General features: G+C 40.4%; 1 protein-coding gene across 1 annotated transcript in view; it reads left to right on the top strand.

The window, feature by feature from the left end:
- Nucleotides 1–22,083, top strand: part of GRPR (gastrin releasing peptide receptor) — a 34,147-nt gene that overhangs the window by 9,748 nt on the left and 2,316 nt on the right. Inside the window, exon 2 of the mRNA XM_080653917.1 lies at nucleotides 21,586–21,937. Within this exon, the coding sequence (XP_080510043.1) occupies nucleotides 21,586–21,937 (352 nt within the window). The remainder of the gene's footprint in view (nucleotides 1–21,585; nucleotides 21,938–22,083) is intronic.

Genomic DNA, 22,083 nt, shown 5'->3' on the forward strand with positions numbered 1-22,083 from the left:
TTGTTCTGAAGATTATTTGATGCTTATCAGAACCTCATTGTCCTGCGGGCTTTATGCTTAAGCGAGTTGACATTCGAGGGAGAAGGAAGCAAGCGAGTCAGGGTGCTGGATGAGGCCAGTCTGAATCAGCTGTCTGTCTGTTTCACCATCACTTGCCAAGGAATTTTCCAAACTTCTTACTATTCTGCCTCAAATGGATGGATACATGAAAAAAGGAATAAAAAAAATGAATGAATTCTGGTAGGCCTTATTGTGCACCTGTAATATTGGGTTAAGGTCTGTAAATCATATTTATTTCCTTTGATGGTTAACAGAGTGACTACAGTAAGAACACTGATTTCAACTCTTGATGATAAGACCTTATCCAGTTTTCAGGAGGACTGTTTGGGGGTGCTTTTTTTGGAAACAGCATGAATGGACCTAGAGAGCATTATGCTAACTGAAATAAGCCAGTCAGAGAAAGATAAGTATCACATGATCTCACTCATATGTGGAATCTAATGACCAACATACACTGATGAACAGAGACATAGAAACAGAGAACAGACTGTTAAACCTCAGAGGGAAGGCAGGGGAGGGTGGAAGGGGGAAGAGATCAACCAATGAACTCATATGCATATATGCATAACCCAAGGACACAGGCAATAGGGTGGTGAAGGCTTGGGGCGAGGGGGGAAGAGAGGGCAATGGGGGTAAAAAGGGACATATGTAATACTTGCAATAATAAAGACTTATTTTTAAAAAATAAGACAAAAAATAAATAAAATCATTTTTAGAAAAAAATAAAATTATGAATAGAAAGTTAGGTAGAGAAGTGAATGTATTAAAATATTTAGAAATCATATATTAGATTTACAAATCACAATAAATTACAAATTTAAATAAGTTGAGGCACAGAAGCTCTCCCAGTGGAGACACAGCTGATCCTCAGAGCCAATTGGCCTGGAGGTCAACTCCCCCCAGTGATACTAACAACAATCTAGGCTTAACTACAACAAGACTGCACACACAGCCCACAAAGGGGTGCACCAAGAGTGTCCACCTCAGGTAACTGGGGAGGCTGAGCCACTGGGCCCTGCTAGGACACCTAGCACACAAAGTCACTCCATCAACTCAGGGAAGCAGCCAAAATGCGGAGACAAAGAGGCAGGCCACAAATGAAGGAAATGGAGGAAAGTAAATGACTGGATTTAGAGTTCAAAACCACGGTTATAACGTTTTTCAAGAATTTCCTAGAAAAGGCCGATAAATTTAACGAGACCCTCAAGAATATGCAAAAGGATCAACTAGAAGTTAAGCATACACTGACTGAAATAAAAAATATTATACAGAGACCCAACAGCAGACCAGAGGATTACAAGAACCAAGTCAAAGATTTGGAATACAAAGAAGCAAAAAATACTCAACCGGAAAAGCAAAAAGAAAAAGGAATCCAAAAATATGAAGATAGTGTAAGGAGCCTCTGGGATAACTTCAAGCGTACCAACATCAGAATTATGGGGGTGCCAGGAGAAGAGAGAGAGCAAGATACTGAAAACCTATTTGAAGAAATAGTGACCAAAAACTTCCCCCACCTGGTGAAAGAAATAGACTTACAAGTCCAGGAAGTGCACAGAATCCCAAACAAAAGGAATCCAAAGAGGACCACACCAAGACACATCATAATTAAAATGCCAAGAGCAAAAGACAAAGAGAGAATATTAAAAGCAGCAAGAGAAAAACAGTTACCTACAAGGGAGCACCCATACAACTGTCAGCTGATTTCTCAACAGAAACTATGCAGGCCAGACAGGAATGGCAAGAAATATTCAAAGTGATGAACAGCAAGAACCTACGACCAAGATTACTCTACCCAGCAAAGCTGTCATTCAGAATTGAAGGTCAGATAAAGAGCTTCACAGATAAGAAAAAGCTAAAGGAGTTCATCACCACCAAATCAGAATTATATGAAATGCTGAAAGGTATTCTTGAAGAAGAGGAAGAAGAAGAAAAAGATAAAGATAAAAATTATGAACAACAAATACGTATCTATCAACAAGTGAATCTAAAAACCAAGGGAATAAAAAATTTGATGAACAGTATTAAATGGTGAATATAATAGAATCAGGGGCATAGAAAGGGAGTGGACTGACAATTCTTGGGGGAAAAGGGGAGTGGGGGTGTGGTAAGAGACTGGACAAAAAGTGTACACCTATGGATGAGGACTGGGGGGGGCAAGGTAAGGGCAGAGGGTGGGGTAGGAACCTGGTGGAGGGGAGCTATGGGAGGAAAAAAGAGGACCAATTGTAATAATCTGAACAATAAAAATTTATTAAATTTAAAAAAATAAATAAATAAGTTGATAAATTCCACAAACATCGCAAAATCCAGAAAAATAACATGATATCTATTAACTGCCTGATATATATCTATCATACTTGTTTTCATAAACATTTTTGGCTTCATACTTACTTGTCTCCTCTTAAAATGACAATGATTTGGAAATATCCTTTTCTATAGAGAAATTAGAAAGATAAGCCAGTTTTTATCATGCTTGATTAAGATTAGCTTATTAATGACAGGTTAGAAAAGTTTCTTTCAGTTTCTTAACTCATTATTAGTAATGTCATATAAATGTTTAAGATTTTTATCATGTTTAGGATTATTTTAGAAAGTCATTATCAAGTTTCTTTCTTTTTTGTTTTTTGGTGTGTTTTTATGTTAATCCTCACCCAAGGATATTTTTCCCATTGGTTTTTAGAGAAAGTGGAAGGGAGGAAGGGAAGGGGGGAAGAGAGAGAGAAAGGGAGAGACATAAAGAGTGAAACATCAATGTGAGACAGACACATCGATTGGTTGCCTCCACTGGGGCCAGGGATGGAACCTGCAACCCAGGTTTGTGCCCTTGACCGGAAATTGAACCTGAGACCCTTCGGGCATGGACCGACATTCTAACCACTGAGCCATGCCTTCCAGGGCTCAAGTTTCTTTCTTATATGAGCTGTAAAATTTCACAGCATTTCAAGTTTTCTTGTGCCTTGAGTAATCTTACTCATTTCATTGATGATGCCCATTAACCTATATGCCATGAATGTCGCCACATTGAGTTTTAAGTTATCTTTATCAATGTTGGTATTTTTGCAGGTATACAAAACATGAGTGACTTTACACAAATGTATTTGCTATTTGTAATTTGGCTACAGGTTCTTGGCCTGTAACACAGACATAATAAACTCAATTTTGCTGATATATTTGGATTTAAATCTACCATCTTTTTATTTGGTTTTTATTGTTATCACCTTTCATACTCCTTTTTCCCTCCCTTCTTTTAAATTAATTAAATATTTAATTATTTTATTCCCCATCCCTTCATATTGTTAATTATACAAGTTCTTGTTAGTATTCTTTTAGGGGCTACCCTAGAGTTTACAACATGTATCCTTGATTAATTGGAATTTACTATAAATTGGAACTCTCCTACTTCCCAGACAATCCTATATAATAAAAAGGTAATATGCAAATTGACCCTAATGGCAGAACGACCACTTGACCAATCACTATGAGGCGCACTGACCACCTCTCGGTCCCTTTCCCCGGCTGGCAGGCTCCGATCGCCTGATGGCGAATGGGGAACCAGGGTTGGGTGTCAGGGGACATGAGTGGCACTAGGCCAAGGCCCCCACCCCACCAGTCGCCCCACACACAGAAGGTGACCCGCAGTGGGGGTGGGGCCAGCGAGCAGCCGACCTCTCGGTCTCTTCCCCTGACAGTCAGGCTCCGATGGCCTAATGGCAAACAGGAACTGGGGGTGGGTGGTGGCAGGGGGCGGAGCCAGCTGTGGGCAGCCAAGGAAGATGGCCCTGATCACAGGCCAGGCCTAGGGACCATACCCACACTTGAATTTTGTGTGCCGGGCCTCTAGTGTAAGGATAATAGAACACTTTAACTTCATTTTCATTCTCTTCTGCCCTTTTTTTTTTTGGTTATTGTTATTCTACATTTTAATCTTCTCTATATTTTAAACCCCACAGGATATTATCTTTATTGTTTTTATATACTTTACATTTACATATTTACATTTAGATTTAGACTTATTCCTGTATTTACCTTTTCTGTTGTTTTCCATTCCTTCCTGCTTCTCTGGCTCCATCTGAGACCATTTTACTTCTGCCCAAAGAATGCCCTTCAGTATTTCATTTAGTGTACATTTAAGGGAGATACATTTTCTGTTTTTGTCTGAAAATGTCTTTATTTCATGTAATTTAGGGGAAGATATTTTCACTGAGCATAGAACTCTAAGCTGGCATTCTTATCTTTCACACTTTGAAGTATTGTTCTCTGACTTCCGCTGTGAAGTCAGATGTCAGTTTTATTGTTGCTCCTTTAAAATTATTGATTTTTTTTTCTCTTTGACTGACTTAAAATTTTTTTCTCTTTTACTTTGGCTTTCAGCAGCATCACTATAATGCATTTAGGTGTGGTTTTCTTTGTATTTTCCTGCTTGAGATTCACGGCTCTTCTTAAATCTGTGGCTTGAAGATTTAGTCAATTTTGGAAAGTTCTCAACCATACAACTTCAAATATTGCTTCTGCCCCATTCTCTTTTTCCTCTCCTTCTTTATTATGTCTACATATAAATAGGTTAACTTTCAGCTTTTCAAGCTTTTCCCCCATGTGGTTGTTTTGCTTTATTGAGGCAGGAAATTTCATACTAAGGTCAGGCCTCTGTTACAGAAAACTATTTTAAGCACAATTTCATTTCACCATTTCACTGTAGCCCACAAATTTCCTACTCCCTTTTCTGTATGTTCCATTCTTTTTTCTGACTGTATTCAGTCTGGCCATTTTCAGATCTCTAATCCTCTCTTTAGCTGTGTCTAGTCTGCTTCTGAAGTTTCCATTTACTTCTTAATTTCAGTTATAGTATACTGCAATTCTAGAATTTCCATTTGGTTCCATCTTGTCATCTAATTTCTTGAATTAGTTCCAATATGCTGTAAAATTCCTCTCTGGTAACCTTAATATGGAACCTCTCTAAGTCTGTTTCTATTATATATTTTCTTCCCTTGTTTTTTGGTCATTTAGTTTTGTCTCCTGGTATCAGAGGCAATTTTTGTTTGACTACCCGATTTTGAATACAAAGAACTGTAAATAATTTGAGGCTCTGGATAGTATTATCTTCCAGAAAAGATTAGCTTTTGCTTCTTTTAGGCAGTTGGGACAGCCGTGGGCAAACTATGGCCCGCGGGCCGGATCCGGCCCTTTCGGCTGTTCTATCTGGCCCGCAGAGCCGAAAGAGCGGAGGGTTCTCTTGCTCTCCCCTCCGCTCCTTTACTTTGAATTTATATTAGTTCACACAAACACTCCATCCAAGCTTTTGTTCCGGCCCTCCGGTCCAGTTTAAGAACCCATTGTGGCCCTCGAGTCAAAAAGTTTGCCCACCCCTGAGTTGGGAGGTGACTGTAAGCCAATCAGGGCTGGAGCAGATTGGAGGCTGGGCTTGGGTCTTAGTGAGAATGGGTCTATTTCTGCACCCCTACTACCAGGATGTGCCTCTTTTTGCATTTCAGCTGAAAGCCTGGATTGTTTACCTGGACTCCTCTCCTTGGTGGGCTCTGACCTCCATTTATTGTCCTCCTTTTTCCTAAAACTGCTAGAAGCTGTGCTCAGCTCTTAGTTTCCGTGCTGCTGCTTGAAATTTGGGAAATGCCTCGAGGGGGAAAATGATGCTAAATAACAGCTTCACCTCTGCATTTCCCTTCTCTCCAGGATTTTGGCCCCTCACATCCTTACTGCCTTGGTATTTCTCTGATGTTTTCAAAGAGGTTTTCGAGCTTTTCATTTCAGGAGAGTTGATCAGCAACAGGCTAGTTTGCCATTATCAGAACTGGAAAATCCTATACCACCTCTCTTATAGTCCTGACCTCCTGCCCTCGAAGCTATATACTCACAGCTCCTTTAAAGAGGAGGACAGAACTACCTGGTCAGACCTGTGGGATCAGCGTTCAAAGCCTCAAATTATTTCAGCAACTTAGATTCAGAGAATTGAGCTCTGGTTCCAGCCATGGGCAAACTACGGCCCGCGGGCCGGATCCAGCTGTTCTATCCGGTTCTCTTGCTCTCCCCTCTGCTCCTTCACTTTGAATTTATATTAGTTCACACAAACACTCCATCCATGCTTTTGTTCCAGCCCTCCGGTCCAGTTTAAGAACCCATTGTGACCCTCGAGTCAAAAAGTTTGCCCACCCCTGAGAGCCAACATTTAGTTATGCATTGATTGATAACAGCTGAAATTTCATGGGAAGGGAAGAGCTAAAATGTTTCTAAGGTATCCTTCTTTAAACTTCACTTCTTTATGACTCTTTTAGTATTGTATTGTCAATTGGTCTGAACCAATTGACCAGCGGTGATAGTTAAAAGTTACATAGGAAAGCAATAGGGGGAAATGAGAAATGCAACACGTAAAAAAATGTACTTTCCGTTTGGGAAGAATTTGCTGTGATAATAATATGTCCCTGTGACTCACTTATTTCTTTATGCTGTCTATATATAAGTAGAATAACTACAGGCAACTTTAAGCTCTTCGAGGTTTATTTTTTCCCTTTGGTGGTGGTTTTATTGTCAGGCAATTTCATACCACGGTCAGGCCTCTGTTATAAGAAATAGTTTAAACACAATTTAAGAACAATATAAAATGTAAAAACAAAATTACAGTAGTTTCTCCATGAGAACATATGGGAAATGCTTATTTCTTTTTAAATAAATGGTGATCAAAATAGGTTTTTAAGATTTTCATTATCTTTTCTGCTTCCACTTTAAATGATTGGTGGAAACATCACAGAAGAGCAGGACAATCAGAAGTTGGCATCTTTTCTTTACTAGACTGTCAACAGAGGTGAAATGGAAGGTTCAAAATATGGCTTAAATGTAGTAAATATTTAATTTTAAGCATTATTTACTTGTTCTTTTAAAAGGCCTGAGAATCTGAAGTGATAAAGTCAAATATAACTGAGGTGGGGATCCAGGGACCTAGGTTCTAGTCTTGGTTCTCAGCTAACCAGCTGTGGGACCTCTATGGGCACCAGTTTCCCCTTCTTTAAGTTAAAGAAATGGGACTTGATGACTTCTAAGTTTTATATTCCACTAGTGGCCCGGTGCATGAAATTCGTGCACGGGGTTGGGGGAAGGGATGTCCCTCAGCCTGGCCTGCCCCCTCTCCAATCTGGGACTCCTTGGGGAATGTCCTGTGGGATAGGGCCTAAACCGGCAGTTTGACATCCCTCTCGTAATGTGGGACCGCTGGCTCCTAACCGCTCACCTGCCTGCCTGCCTGATCACCCCCAACTGACTCCCTGCCGGCCTGATCACCCACAATTGCCCCCCCTACCTGCCTGCTTGCCCCCAACGGCCCCCCCCCCGCTGGCCTGCTTGCCCCCAACTGCCCCCCTGCCAGCCTGCTCACCCCCAACTGCCCCCCCTGCCAGCCTGATTGCCCCCAACTGCCCCCCCCACTGACCTGATCACCCCCAACTGCCCTCCCTCCTGGCCTTATCACCCCTAACCACCTCTGCCTCAGCTCCGCCACCATGGCTTTGTCCGGAAGGATGTCCGGAAGGTCTCCTGGTCTAATTAGAATATTACCCTTTTATTAGTATAGTTATATATAAAGTAGATTTGTAATTAAACATGTACTCATATGTTTGTACCATGCTATCAACCATTCATATACTTGCCTAGCATCATTTATTCTAAGAGTACCTCACAAAGAGGAACATCCTATCTAATAAAAGAGTAATATGCAAATTGACCATCACTCCAACACACAAGATGGCTATCCCCATGTGGTCAAAGATGGCTACCTCCATGTGGACACAAGATGGCCACCACAAGATGGCCAGCAGGGGAGGGCAGTTGGGAGGGACCAGGCCTGCAAGGGAGGGTAGTTGGGGGCGATCAAGTCTGCAGGGGAGGGCAGCTAGGGGTGACCAGGCTGGCAGAGGAGGGAAGTTGGGGGCGACCGGGCCTGCAGGGAAGGGCAGTTGGGGAGGACCCAGGCCTTCAGGGGAGAGCAGTTGAGGGGGACCATGCCTGCAGGGGAGGGCAGTTAGGGGGTGATCAGGCTGGCAGGCAGAAGCGGTTAGGGACAATCAGGATAGCAGGCAGGCGAGCAGTTGGGAGCCAGCAGTCCTGGATTGTGAGAGAGCAGTCGGACATCCCTCGAGGGGTCCCAGATTGGAGAGCGTGCAGGTTGAGCTGAGGGAAACCCCTTCCCTGCACGAATTACATGCACCGGGCCTCTAGTACATATATAAGTATCATTTTATTGTTCTTTAAGGGATTTGCCTGGGTATATCTCACCTCCCCAATCAGATTTTAAATCCTTAGTGGCCAGGGTCTTTTATATCCGTACTGCCAAGCAAAGCCTGAGATACTAAATTAGTACTGTACTTAAATGTGCTGATAAATTGGCTAAGGATCCTGAACAATTAGTGTTTAATACTGGAAGTCCAGTGGCAGATGTCAGTGGCCTAGTGTCTTCATTATCACAAATTAATAAGACTAACAGGTGGAACTGTGTGAAATGGCAGATGGGCTTTCCTCCACTTAAAGGAGGAATCAACAGCTTTGGTGTGGACAGGCAGAGAATAACAGAAATGTTAGCCGTGTTCACACATTCAGTGCATATAGGTCTGAAGCTGACAAACTTTTTCTTTAAAAGGACATATAGGAAATATTTTTGGTTTTATAGTCCATAAGGTCTCTATTGCAGCCACTTATCTCTACCATTATAGGCTGAAAGCAGCCATAGACTTTAAGCAAATGGGAATGGCTGTGTTCCAGTAAAACCTTATTTATGGGCACTGAAATGTGAAAATTTCATATAATTTTTACATGTCACAAAATATTATTATCCTTTTGATTTCCCCCCCCCCAACCAGTTAAAGTAAAAACTATTCTTAGCTAATAGGTCATATGAAAACAGACAGAGGGCCAGGTCTGGCCAGTGGGCCTTAGTTTGCTGTCCCTGATGTAGAGACATGTGCTGAGATGGTCATTTAGCAGTGAGAGTTTCCTATTTTAATGAAGTGGGGCCTAGGGAAATCCATGAACCCTGTCCAGTTAGCCTAGAGCAAGCATGTCAAACACATGGCCCGCAGGCCACATGAGGCCCACAACAAATATTTTTGCAGCCCAGCCAATATAACGGTATGTAAGAAACATTTTAATAAAAATTTCATAACTTAATTTTTACAATATCCTTTATACATAATTACTAATAACGAACTACGTTTGCTAATGACTAATTACTATAATCACGTTGCATTCATTTCCCTTACGCACCTTATGCGCAGGTGCACCATTTCTCTCCACTAATACTAGCAGCAAATATTTTAGCAGCCGATGGCCATGTCATTAGTCTTGGACTGACTTGTTTGGTGTGTGCAACAGGAAATATTTCGCTTTTGGAGAACAAGAAAAATAGGTTTATTTGCGTGACGCTTATTCATTTGTGCAGTTATTCAGTGTCTGGTAAGTTAATGTTCAAGAAAAATATTAATTTTTATTAAAGTGTTCTATTATTTCATGTTAACGATGACTCATTTATTTCAGCCCTTTGTATTCAGCATGTCTCTATCAGAATAAAGCTACGTTTCTATGAAAATTGAAGCTTTTGTTTTTTTGTGGGCCACAGAAACTTAAACCTTGTTTATTTGGCCCGTGTTCGCCTTTGAGTTTGGCATGCTTGGCCTAGAGAGACTTCCTAGGGGATATAATCAGTACAAGTTATTCAGCTGTATGATCCTTTCGGATATGAGGCACTGTCATATCATGCACATTAGCTTTAGGATCATCCAAAAATTGAGAGTCAAGCCCTCATCTTTAAGCAATATGTCTCTTCCAGAATTCCCTGGGTCCTCTGTGATACTAACAGTTGTTTAGATGGAAAAAAAAATGAGAGAGTTTTAAATCAAGCCTTAGCCAGATTCCAGCTCCCATGGGGGGTGGGCATGGGAACACAGCCTTCCTGTTGCTCTTGGGGCAATAAAGATGTAAACAGGCACTGCACTTTTCATTACCTCCTCCCCAGGTTGCACCAGCACACATAATGCTGCCTCTTCTAAGGTCTTTTCATCGTAGGTTCATGTAAGCAATTTACCTTAAAATTATTAAGAAGGGGAATTGTGCTTGGGGAGAATCATTTCCTCAGGACCCCCAAGAATTATTCTGGTTTGAAATGGTTAGAGAAATAGGAAGTGTTTAAGCCATGGGACATCTCTTAGGAAAAGGCCAGATAATGATGTCCAGAGTAATTCGGGGTAAGTAGATATGAGAGGAGTATTTGGCTAGGAGGGTGGCAGGGAGGAATGGGTTATCTTGAGCATCTTGAGCCCTTTTCCTTATCTGAAAGTAAGACACTACAGGCCAAATTGGGTGCACAGTTCTAGATTCTTAGTTTTAATTATATGTTTGTTCAATAAATGAAATAAGCATAAGATGAATAAGCCATAGACCCAACTTTTAAGAAAAACGCAGAGTTCTGTGACCCAGGATGCAGGAACCTTTTTCATTTCCAGGATGGAATGAGAGAAAATGTTGCTGAGTGTCCAGGGCTTATGCTTCTTGACCACTTTTGTACCTAGTACAGGACCATGCAAAAGTAGGTGCTTAAGACATGCTTTTGGTTGTTAGATGTGCTGGTTTTTGAGGAGTTGGGGTGTTTTGCTCCATTTAGGCATAATGTGTTGTCTGGAGCTAATCCCAGGAAGAATCTGTAAACGCACGGACGTTGCCCTCTAGTGACCACTGGGGCTCTTTGGAGCTGAATGGACATGGTGTCCGGAGAGGCTGGCTGGCATCTGCAGAGCGCCGCCTGCTGGCTAGAAGGTCATGGGCATCTGTGTAGATGGAAATGCTTAGACTACAGGTCCTATTAAAAAGATACAAAAGATTAAAAGGATACAAACGACAAAGGAAAGTTGGAAAGAAACACATCAAAACATCACATGTAAGACATGGATGATTTGCTTCTTTTTTGTTTTTAGAATTTTCTACTGTCCACATTCTTACAATGAGCTGTTAGCACTTTTTTTTAACTATGAAATATTTTTAGTAAATATTATGTTTGATTAAATTAACTCCATATTATGCTTCAGTTGTTTTAAACTAAAACAAACAAACAAACAAAAAACAACCAAAACACTAAAGCCCTACCCGGTTTGACTCAGTGGATAAAGCGTCAGCCTGTGGACTAAAGGGTCCTGGGTTGGATTCCGGTCAGGGCACATGCTTGGGTTGCGGGCTCAATCCCCAGTAGGGGGCATGCAGGAGGCAGCTGATCAATGATTCTCTCTCATCATTGATGTTTCTATCTCTCTCTCCCTCTCCCTTCCTCTCTAAAATCAATAAAAATATGTTTAAAAAAACACACACTAAAATACTGACATATAAATGTAGTAAGTCTGAGCATAGTTTCCTTATTTTATGTCAGTTGTCTATGCATTTCTATGCATTTCTTCTGATTTTTTTCAATTACAGTTTACATTCAATATTATTTTGTATTAGTTTCAGGTGTATGCATAATGCTTAGACAATCATATACTACATAGTACTTTACAAAATGTTCTCCCTGATATTTCCAGTATTCACCTGACACCGTACATAGGTATTACAATATTATTTACTATATTTCCCATGTGGTACTTTATATCCCCATGACTATTTTGTAACTACCAATCTGTACTTTTCAATCCCTTCACCTTTTTAACCCAGACCCCCAAGCCCTTGGCAACCATAAGTCTGTTCTCTGTGTCTGTGAGTCTGTTTGTTTTGTTTATATTGTTCTTTAGAGTCCACATAGCACTTTTATACTAAATATTTCAACTGGAAAAAAAGTCAAAGTAATTAATTGCCTTCCTTGTGGATGTCTTTGCTGACTCAAAGCAAACTTTTTAAATTGGTTCTTAAGATACCCTCAGAGTTGCATGGTGACAAATTTACAAACTATTCCTTCCTTCCTTCCTTCCTTCCTTCCTTCCTTCCTTCCTTCCTTCCTTCCTTCCTTCCTTTCTCTCTCTCTCTCTCTTGCTTAATTTTATTCTGGTAAGATATACATAACATACAATTTATTATTTTAATCATTTTTAAGTTTATAGTTCAGTGGCATTAAGTACATTCATATTGTTGCACCCAACATCCATCTCCAAAATATTTTTCATCTTCCCAATCTGAACAATAACTTTTTTTCCTTCCTTCCTTCCTTCCTTCCTTCCTTCCTTCCTTCCTTCCTTCCTTCCTTCCTCTAATTTTTGGAGGTGACATTTAATAGAGCACTATTTATAATGAGGCATTAAATTTAAAGGGATTCAATTTGAAGGGGTGTCTGAGTTTAAGCCTTATTCTTCTAATTATCAACTGTGTGACTTTGGGAAAATCACCCTACAAGCCTTAGTTTTCTGCTCTGTAAAATGAGAATAAGTGTATTTACATTTAATATATCATAGTGCTGTTGTAATTTTTGTAATGATGAAATGAAATAATGTGTTACATTATTTTTTTGCATTTTGAAAATCATCTTAATTTCTTAGAATATACTAGTAATGACATTAATCACTTTTTTCCCATTTATTTTTTTAAATTATTGTTTAAAGTATTACATATGTCTCCTTTTTCCCTGATTGACACCCCCTGGCCACTCCCACCCCTGAGGACAAGCCCCATCACCCCAGTGTCCATTGATTATGCTAATATGCATGCATATAAGTCCTTTGGTTGATCTCTAACCCCCCTCCCCTGCCATTTGTCTCTGGATCTATTCTTGTTCATCAGTTTATGTTGATCATTATATCCCACATATGAGTGAGATCATGTGATATTTATCTTTCTCCGACTAACTTATTTCGCTTAGCATAATGCTCTCCAGTTCCATCGATGCTGTTGCAAATGGTAAAAGTTCCTTCTTTTTTATAGCGGCATAGTATTCCATTGTGTAGATGACCACAGTTTTTTAATCCACTTATCTGCTGATGGGCACTTAGGCTGTTTTCAAATCTTAGCTATTGTAAATTGTGCTGCTTTTAACATAGGGGTGCATATATCCTTTCTGATTGGTGTTTCTGGTTTCTTGGGATACAATCCCAGAAGTGGAATTACTGGGTCAAATGGGAGTTTTATTTTTAATTTGTTGAGGAAACTCCATACTGTCTTCCACAGTGGCTGCACCAGTCTGCATTCCCACCAGCAGTGCACGAGGGTTCCTTTTTCTCCACATCCTCGCCAGCACTTGTCGTTTGTTGATGATAGCCATCCTGACAAGTGTTAGATGGTAACTCACTGTTCTTTTGATTTGCATCTCTCAGATGATTAGTGACTTTGAGCATGTTTTCATGTGTCTCTCGGCCTTCTGTATGTCCTCTTTCGAAAAGTGTCTATTTAGGTCCTTTGCCCGTTTTTTTATTGGATTGTTTATCTTCCTTTTGTTAAGTTGTATGAATTCCCTGTAAATTTTGGAGATTAAACCCTTATCTGAAATAGCATTGGCAAATATGTTCTCCCATGCAGTGGGCTTTCTTTGTGTGTTACATTCTTTATGAAATGTTAGAATTCCTGATCAAAGAGTGGGTACACCATTAGCATAATTGTTATTTATGTTCATAAGGGAATTGAGAGGGTACTGTTGAAATCTTGACCACTGGACATTCTAGTGGACAGTCATTCCTTTTCAGGAAAAGCAATAATAACCTTGTATTTAAATAATGTTTCCTAGTTTTCGAAAAACTTTTGAAACACCTCATTTAGCTGGTCTTCATAGCAAGTAAGGTTAATATCATTAGTTCTGATTCACAGATGAAGAAAATGAAGGCATTAAAGTCTTGTGGTTTAACTTTGGACACAGGAGCCAGGCTACTTCTGTTCAAACCCTAGCTCTGCCACTTGATAGCTGTGTGACCTTGGGAAAGTTATGCAACCGCTCTGTGCCTGTTTCTTCATCTGTAAGAAGAGGATGACAACAGTAGTACCTACTTCATAGTATTGTTCTAAAGGACTCAAGACATTAATTCTTGAAAAGTGTTGAGAGCTGTACTAGGCACTTAGTTAAGCGCTGTATAAGTTTCTGTTAAATATAAAATAAAAAGAAATCAAGACAGCATGCTTATGCAAAAATAGCTGATTATGGAAATGGAGCAGAATACATGGCTCCCAGTCTCCATTCAGTCAGTGATACCTCCCCAACACTGTCAGGATGAACCTCCTGGGCTAGAGGACCCAATAAGCTACAAAGTTGAGTCATGAACTCGCCATGTATTAAGCCTCTCACGAAAGGTTATTTAAATATAATGCTGTTAAATTTTTGTAATTACACACAGTGATTCATATGCCATAATGGCATTTTTGAGCTTTAATGATTCTTATTTTGGAAAAAAAATGCATTTCATTGAGATAATTCAGAAATTCTATTTTTTATCCCCAATCATTTGAAGTACATTTAAAAACTGACCATGCTGTGGTAAAAAAGAAGGAGTTCTTACCATTTGCAACAGCATGGATGGAACTGGAGAGCATTATGCTAAGTGAAATAAGCCAGTCAGAGAAAGATAAATATCACATGATCTCACTCATTTATGGAATATAATGAACAACATAAAGTGATGAACAAAAACAGATCCAGAGACAGAGAAGCATCGGTCAGACCGTCAAACCTCAGAGGGAAGGTAGGGAAGGCGGGGGGTGAGGGGGAGAGATCAGCCAAAGGACTTGTATGCATGCATATAAGCCTAACCAATGGACACAGACAACAGGGGGGGTGAGGGCATAAGTGGGGGGTTAGGAGGGGGTAATGGGGGGGATAAGGACACATATGTAATACCTTAATCAATAAAGAAATTTTTAAAAACTGAAATTATCTCTGATATTTCATTTTCTATAGATATGTGTGATTAACTTCTTGGACTGGGAGAAGAATTTACATAGTTGGTGCTGTTGGTGGTCTGTGCGTATCCCTTGCACACTGGGGGTCACTAATGGACCTGGGCTTCCTATGTTTTTCTTACCTGAGTTGATATTTGGCCAAGGGAAGTTTTGGGCCAAAGCAATGGGAGATGATAGGTAAACAGCCCAGCCTCCTCGCCCCCTGATGGCACAGTTCTGGAATGAGCTCACCACAGTCTCTCAGGGGGGTGCCCAGCAGGCCTGTGTTCAAGTTGCCCAGGTTGGTCACCCTTATTGCCTTCTATTTTCTCGCTGTTCTTTCTGGGATCCCCTCCCCCAAAAAACTACTTGCACCCAAATCCTGTCTCAGGGTCTGTTTGGAGATGAATGACAATTTATGAAGACAGTTTATGACTCAGAGGCTATTACACCTTCCACCCTAGAGCATGAGTGATTTTTCCCCATTCTGTGTATCTTTTATGCTATGCAATAGAGTAAATGCAGGCCATGTCTAACTACAATTTGGAAATGGGATTTATAAACATTCTTCAAACTTTTTGGCTCATAAATTGCTAAAAACAGTCCAGCAAGTTATAAATATATGTTCTTCCCTTCATAACATTTTTGAGGAATGGCCTAGGAACAACTTGTGCCAGGTTGTTTGCACACCTACTGAAATTTAACTGGGTGACTGCTCTCCTTTGTCATTTTAAATATACCCACTGGCAACTGTAATGTTTCATCCTGATTAGACCCTTCCTGAGGGCTCCCTTACAGGATTAACACTGAGCTTTAGAATTAGATCACCCTGCTGAAACTCATTTTGGGCCCAAGGTTCAATAGTTGCCCAACTTCTTCTGCCAAAGCACCATCAGATATCCAACAGTTGCTTGCATCTCTCTTCCCATTTTATATCTCAGCTTCTATATCCCTCATATCCCAGAACCAGTACCTGCATTTCTGATACCTTCCCCATGTCAGTGGCCCCTTTTTTAGCCTCGTTCCAGCCTCTGGTTTCTAGTCCTTGCAAGAAGGCATTTTTCACTTTGGCTCTAAGGTCTCACTCATGGCCTTGTTAGGCCCTGAGGCCTCTGAATATATGAAAGAGTCCAGACCTCACTCTAGGCCTGAGGCTACATTTGAACTTCAGGGTGCATATGTGGGGATGAAAGAGGCAGGAGATTTAGTATAAAAGACTCAAGGAAGAACAGGAATGTTGTATTTGCCTAGAAACACACTACTTTCACCATGGCCAAAGCAGGTGAAAAACATGCATCCTGATTATTTATTTGGTTTTCTTTCTTAATCCCAATATCAGTGAAGGGGAGCACAATTTGCACCCCAAAATGTATCTCTTTGGCACATTGTAACTAGAGGTAGGACTTTACATACAGGAAGGTGATCACATTGACTTCGATCCATACTAAAGAGCAAATGACTGATATGCACTCACCTTCCCAAAGCAAGGGTTGCTCTCGGGGAGATAATGGGTGCCTACAGGGAGAGAACACAATGGAAGGGAAATTGCAATTTACAAGAAGGTGAATTTTATTCTCATGTGTGTTTCTTTTGTTTTGCTCAACTATGGAAAGTAAGGAGCAAACACTCTGACCTTTTTATTCCTAAGTATTTATTTCAATATGTATTTCCGAAGAACAAGTACACTCTTCTACATAATCCCAATGCCATTATCATACCTAATGAAATTAACAATAATTCCTTAATGCCTTCTAATAGGCAACCGTAATCAAATTCCCCCATTGTCCCAGAAAATGTCTTTTATAGCTTTTTTTAAAAAAAATCTAGGATCAAATCAAAGCATATGCATTGCATTTGGTTGTTATATCTCTCTTTTTCCCCCAGTAACATTGGATAAATTTAGGGTATACAACATAATGATTTGATATAAGTATATATTGGCAAAAGGATTGCTCATGATATTTCTTTAATCTTTTTAAGGTAAAACAATAGCTCCTTTGCATTCTTCTAAACTAATGATGTTTACTGCACTGGCCTGGTGGCTAAATTGGTGGGAGCCTAGGTTGTGGGTTTCATCCCCAGTCAGGGTGCCTATGGGAGGCAACCGATTGATGTTTCTCTCTCACATTTCTCTCTCTCTCTCTCTCTCTCTCTCCCCCTCTCCCTCTCTCTTCCTCTCCCCCTCTTCCTCTCCCCCTCTCCCTCTCTCCCTCTCTCTAAAACTCAATAAAAGCATATCCTCAGGTGAGGTTTACATATTTTTTAAATGATGTTGACTTGTTTTGATGAATACAAGTGAGTTATTTTGTAGAATGTGCAGGATTGGATTTGTCTGATTGTTTCCTCATTAGTTAGATACAAGTTAAAAAAAATTGGGGGCCACAAGTGCCCATCAGTAGATGAGTGGATAAAAAAAAGCTGTGGTACATTTACACAACGGAATACTACTCTACCATAAAAAAGAAGAAAATTTTACCCTTTGTGACAACATGGATGGACCTGGAGAACATTATGCTAAGTAAAATAAGCCAGTCAGAGAAAGACAAGTACCATGTGATTTCACTCTATATGGAATTTAATGAACAAACTGAACTAACAAGCAAAATAGAGACAGACTCATAGATAGCAGGCAGACAGCTCTGTTGAAGGGAAGGGGGAGTGGGGTGTTGGGGTGGGTGGAGACTGATGGCGAGCGGGGGGAGAGAAATGGGTGGAGGTAGAAGAGGGCATAGAGAGGATAAATGGTGATGGAAAAATAAATTTAAAAATTGGGAGCAAGAATACTAAGTAGGCAGTGTTTTGTTCTTCCTATTGCATTGCATCAGGAGGTACAAGATCTCAGATTGTCCCAATATTAGTGATGCTCAATTTGATCAGGGCCATTTTATGAATTTCATGGATCATTGGCACTTTACTTTCATGGGAACCTTTCTTCATAAAAAATATTAAGAATTATGTTTTATAATTGTATTGGCATAGGGACTAATATAATTCATTTTTCTCCTGATTTTTAAAAAATATATTTTTATTTGTTTCAGAGAGGAAGGGAGAGGGAGAGAGAGGTAGAAACATCAATGATGAGAGAGAATCATTGATCAGCTGCCTCCTGCACACCCCCTTTTGGGGATTGAGCCCACAACCCGAGGATGTGCCCTTAACTGGAATCGAACCTGGGACTCTTCAGTCTGCAGGCTGACACTCTATCCACTGAGCCAAACCAGCTATTGCTCTTCTGATTTTAAAAGAAATTAAAACATTTTCCTGAGCTCCTAAAGATATAATGGGCCCCAGACTTTAAGCCTACTCTGGCTAATGGAGAAGTTCATTTGACTAAAAGGGATGACCTCCAGATTTCCCCATCATAAAGGTACATTTTCCCCCTTTGCAATTAGATAGTAACCTATAGGGAGACTCTTTGAGACTATGTGAATATCGTGTTCCCTAAAATCTCTCTTTGCTGGTTTCATGATTTTTGCCTGAATCAGTTATTAATTACACTGAAGGTTCAGGGATAAGAGTATTGAGGTGCAAAGAGAATGTGATTTGTTCAAGACCATAAAGCTAGTTGGTAGCATCACCATTAAGAATCAGATCTGTATGGTCCCAAGTCCATATTAGACCCCATAGGAAACTGGAGTATTTTAAAAAGGAGTAAAAAAACAACAACTGTGGGAACCCCTTTCACTTCCCGCGTGGTTCAGGGTTCCGGTTCAGGGTTCTGGTTCTGGAGAAGGCCGCACACAAATGAAAAGAGAGTTGGAAAAGTATTAATTTGGAAATATTGGGGGCCAGGCGAGAGCCCAACTCTAGTGGAAGGACTACCCTTTGCTCTGGCCTTGCAATCCCTTTTATTGAGACTATGGGATACACCCATAGTCCTTAGGCAGGAAACTCCAATAACAGAAATTTACATAAGACAGAGGTGGAGGCTGCTTCAGCTAACAATGTTTCAACTAAACAGTGAGTGATCAAAACAATTAAGGTTGTTGACCAGCCTTCTCAGTTTCCTGGCCACATCTTTCTATTAGTGGTAGAATGATTGGTTTCCACAAACAATCTTGGAGTTATTTAATCTGGAGTGAATAACAGAAAAGGATGACTGTAATATGTCACATGCTTAAAGATAATGATTGCTTGGGTACCCAGGATCAGCAAGTTCTCCATTTGGAGAGTACTGGCACAAAGGGAGATAAGATTCCATTGCTCTACCCCAGCCTGCATGGCTCAGTAGTTGTGCCGACCTATGAACCAGGAGGTCGCTGTTCGATTCCCCGTCAGGGCACATGCCCAGGTTGGGCTCAATCCCTAATGTGGGGCATATAGGAGGCAGCTGATCAGTGATTTTCTCTCATCATTGATGTTTCTATCTCTCTCTCCCTTTCCCTTCCTCTCCAAAGCCAGTAAAAATATATTTTTTTAAAAAAGATTCCATTGCTCTGGATTATAGTCATTTTATAAGCCAGCTAATAATTGCCTCACATTTCTTCAGAGAAGTTATTGGTATTATCCTCAGGAGAAAATAAAGCCAATGTTCAATAGTCTAGTCAATTGTTATTAGGTATTAAAATTCTAATTTAAATGCTGACAATTTGTCAATTACCCTAGAGATTCATTTAGTTCATTTGGTTTTCGCTTCACCTCAGTCTTCTCTAGGTAGTGTGCATTAGGATTGTAATGGACATTTAAAAGCATTGTTGTTCTACAATTCCTACGGACTTCAGAAGGTGATTATGGACAAATAAGGGCTGAAATACTGAATCCTTAAAAATAAACAAACTGCCCATATTTGAATAAAAGATGTACCTTTCTGTGGACAAAGGTTTCCTTCCAACTGTGGGTGTGGGAGCCAGCTACTTCTACTTGCCAAGAATAGCTTTCACACATTAATCTTGTTGCAGAGAACATTTTTGACCTTTTCAATGTTTGCATTTAAAAAATGAAGCACAGATGTTTTCAGAAGTGGGAAACAATTGTCATGAGCCCCAAATTATCACAGGAGTGAATTTGTCACTGTGTGGAAGAATGATGCTTACTAAGTATGTAAAAGTGGGTCTGTTCTCTCTCATTTGTGAGGAGTTGAAATAAGAGACGCATCTGCAAGTCACATATTATTGATCAATTCATAAGTACTTGCTGAACCTCTCTCTACTTTGAAATAAGTGGTATGCAGGACAAGGGACCTGGAATATTTTTAGAATTATAGACAGAAGAGAAGAGGAGATGATATAGGTTTCTGACTTCAGGAAACTTATGAGAAAGTCAGGTAAAAAAGACATATCCACGGAAATCTGGAAAACAATTCAAGGTAGTGCATAGTAAGCATAAAACGAGAAGAGTCAATAATCCTGTCATAAAATTAAACAGGTTAGGGGAAAGAATGGAAATGACTGAGGTCCAGATTGGCCGGCAAAAGCTTTATCAAATTGATACTTATAAGCTGGAATTTGGAAGGTAGGATTCAGATGACTGGAAACTCTGGGATTGGACATGAAGAAAGGAGGGAGACAGGAAAGGGATGGAGAATTTAGAAACAGGACATAGACTGGTTAAAAGAAATTAAACCAGGGCCCACTTCAGCTTTCAAGCTATAGTCATGTTCTTCTTGGACAGTTCCTGCCCAGTGACTGAACCACATAGGAACTGATGTCACACTCTTTTGGGGTGGCCAAAAGAGTGTGACCTCAGCTAAGCAAGGTGGTGATACAAGGGCCTGGCAATTCTATCGAAGATAGGACTCCTCCATTGGACAATCTTTGCTCCTGAGCTTCCCACTGAACTGGTGTTAGGTGACCAGCAGTTTCAATTTACTGGGACTCAGAGGTTTTCCAGGATGTAGGACTTCCAGTGCTAAAACTGGGAAAATTTCAGGCAAGCGAAGATGGTTGGTCACCTTGATTGGTGTAGACCTTGTCAGGTCTGTATCAGGGTCTGACAGCTCCCTCTGCCCAATCCTGTTTCCTTCCCTTTTTCCTTTCACAGGTATTACTCCCCAGTAAACGCTTTGTCCTCCTGACTTCATCTTAGTGTCTGCTTCCAAAACACTTGATCTAAGACAGGGACACATGTGGCACAGGAACCAGGAAGGACCTAAACACTACAAGAGAAGATGAGGCTGAACGTAGAAGGGCTGGGGAAAGATTACTTTGATAATTATAGGGCTGCTCCGGTGTATAATGTTTTCAGCAGACTATTCATTCTATCTACTTTGAAAAAGAAAAAAAAACATATATGTAAATACTCAATGACTTAAGGTTCCCTATACTGCATTCGAATATTCGAAATGAAGGCTTTTAAAAAAAAAAAAAAAAAAAAACAACCTTCTTGTCCCTGTGTCCTTTAAACATGCTTTGTTATTAATTCCTATGATTTAAGAAGAAAAATGAAAGAAGCTTTATCTTTCCTTAGAATTAATCTTAAAATCAAGAGAGAATGTGGGCAGAATGTTACTGCTGGAGAAAGGGGAAGGCATCCTTCAGGGCCGGGACTAGAATAAGGTGAGTGAGGTACTTGGGGTGCAACATTAAAGTAGCCACTCACTGTCAGGGTTGTGTACCGAGTGGGCACTTGCATGAACCTGAGAGTGAGCACCTTCTTGGATATTGCACCCAAGTGCCTCATTTGCCTCACCCTAGTCCTCGCCCTAGTATCCATAATAATATTAGGCAACTTACACAGAACATTTCCTCTTTCCTGCCCCAGGTACAAAGCCATCGTCCGGCCAATGGATATCCAGGCCTCTCATGCCCTGATGAAGATCTGCCTCAAAGCCGCATTGATCTGGATCATCTCCATGCTTCTAGCCATTCCAGAAGCTGTGTTTTCTGATCTACATCCTTTCCATGAGGAAAGCACCAATCAGACCTTCATCAGCTGTGCCCCATACCCACACTCTAATGAGCTGCACCCCAAAATCCACTCCATGGCTTCCTTTCTGATCTTCTACATCATCCCACTGTCGATTATTTCTGTCTACTACTACTTCATTGCCAAAAATCTGATCCAGAGTGCTTACAATCTGCCTGTGGAAGGGAATATACATGTCAAGAAGCAGGTAGGTGCTTAGGATTGATTAATTTCCTCCTTGGAGGTTTGATCCCTTGCATTTCTTTTGGACTCCACAGTACAGTATTGTCATGGTCATGTCACCTGATTCTGCAATTAGAGGAGATGGGTGATCAAGTTTCCAGATGGTAAATG

Source organism: Plecotus auritus, assembly GCF_963455305.1.
Source record: "Plecotus auritus genome assembly, chromosome: X".
In the NCBI taxonomy this organism is placed as follows: Eukaryota; Metazoa; Chordata; class Mammalia; order Chiroptera; family Vespertilionidae; genus Plecotus; species Plecotus auritus.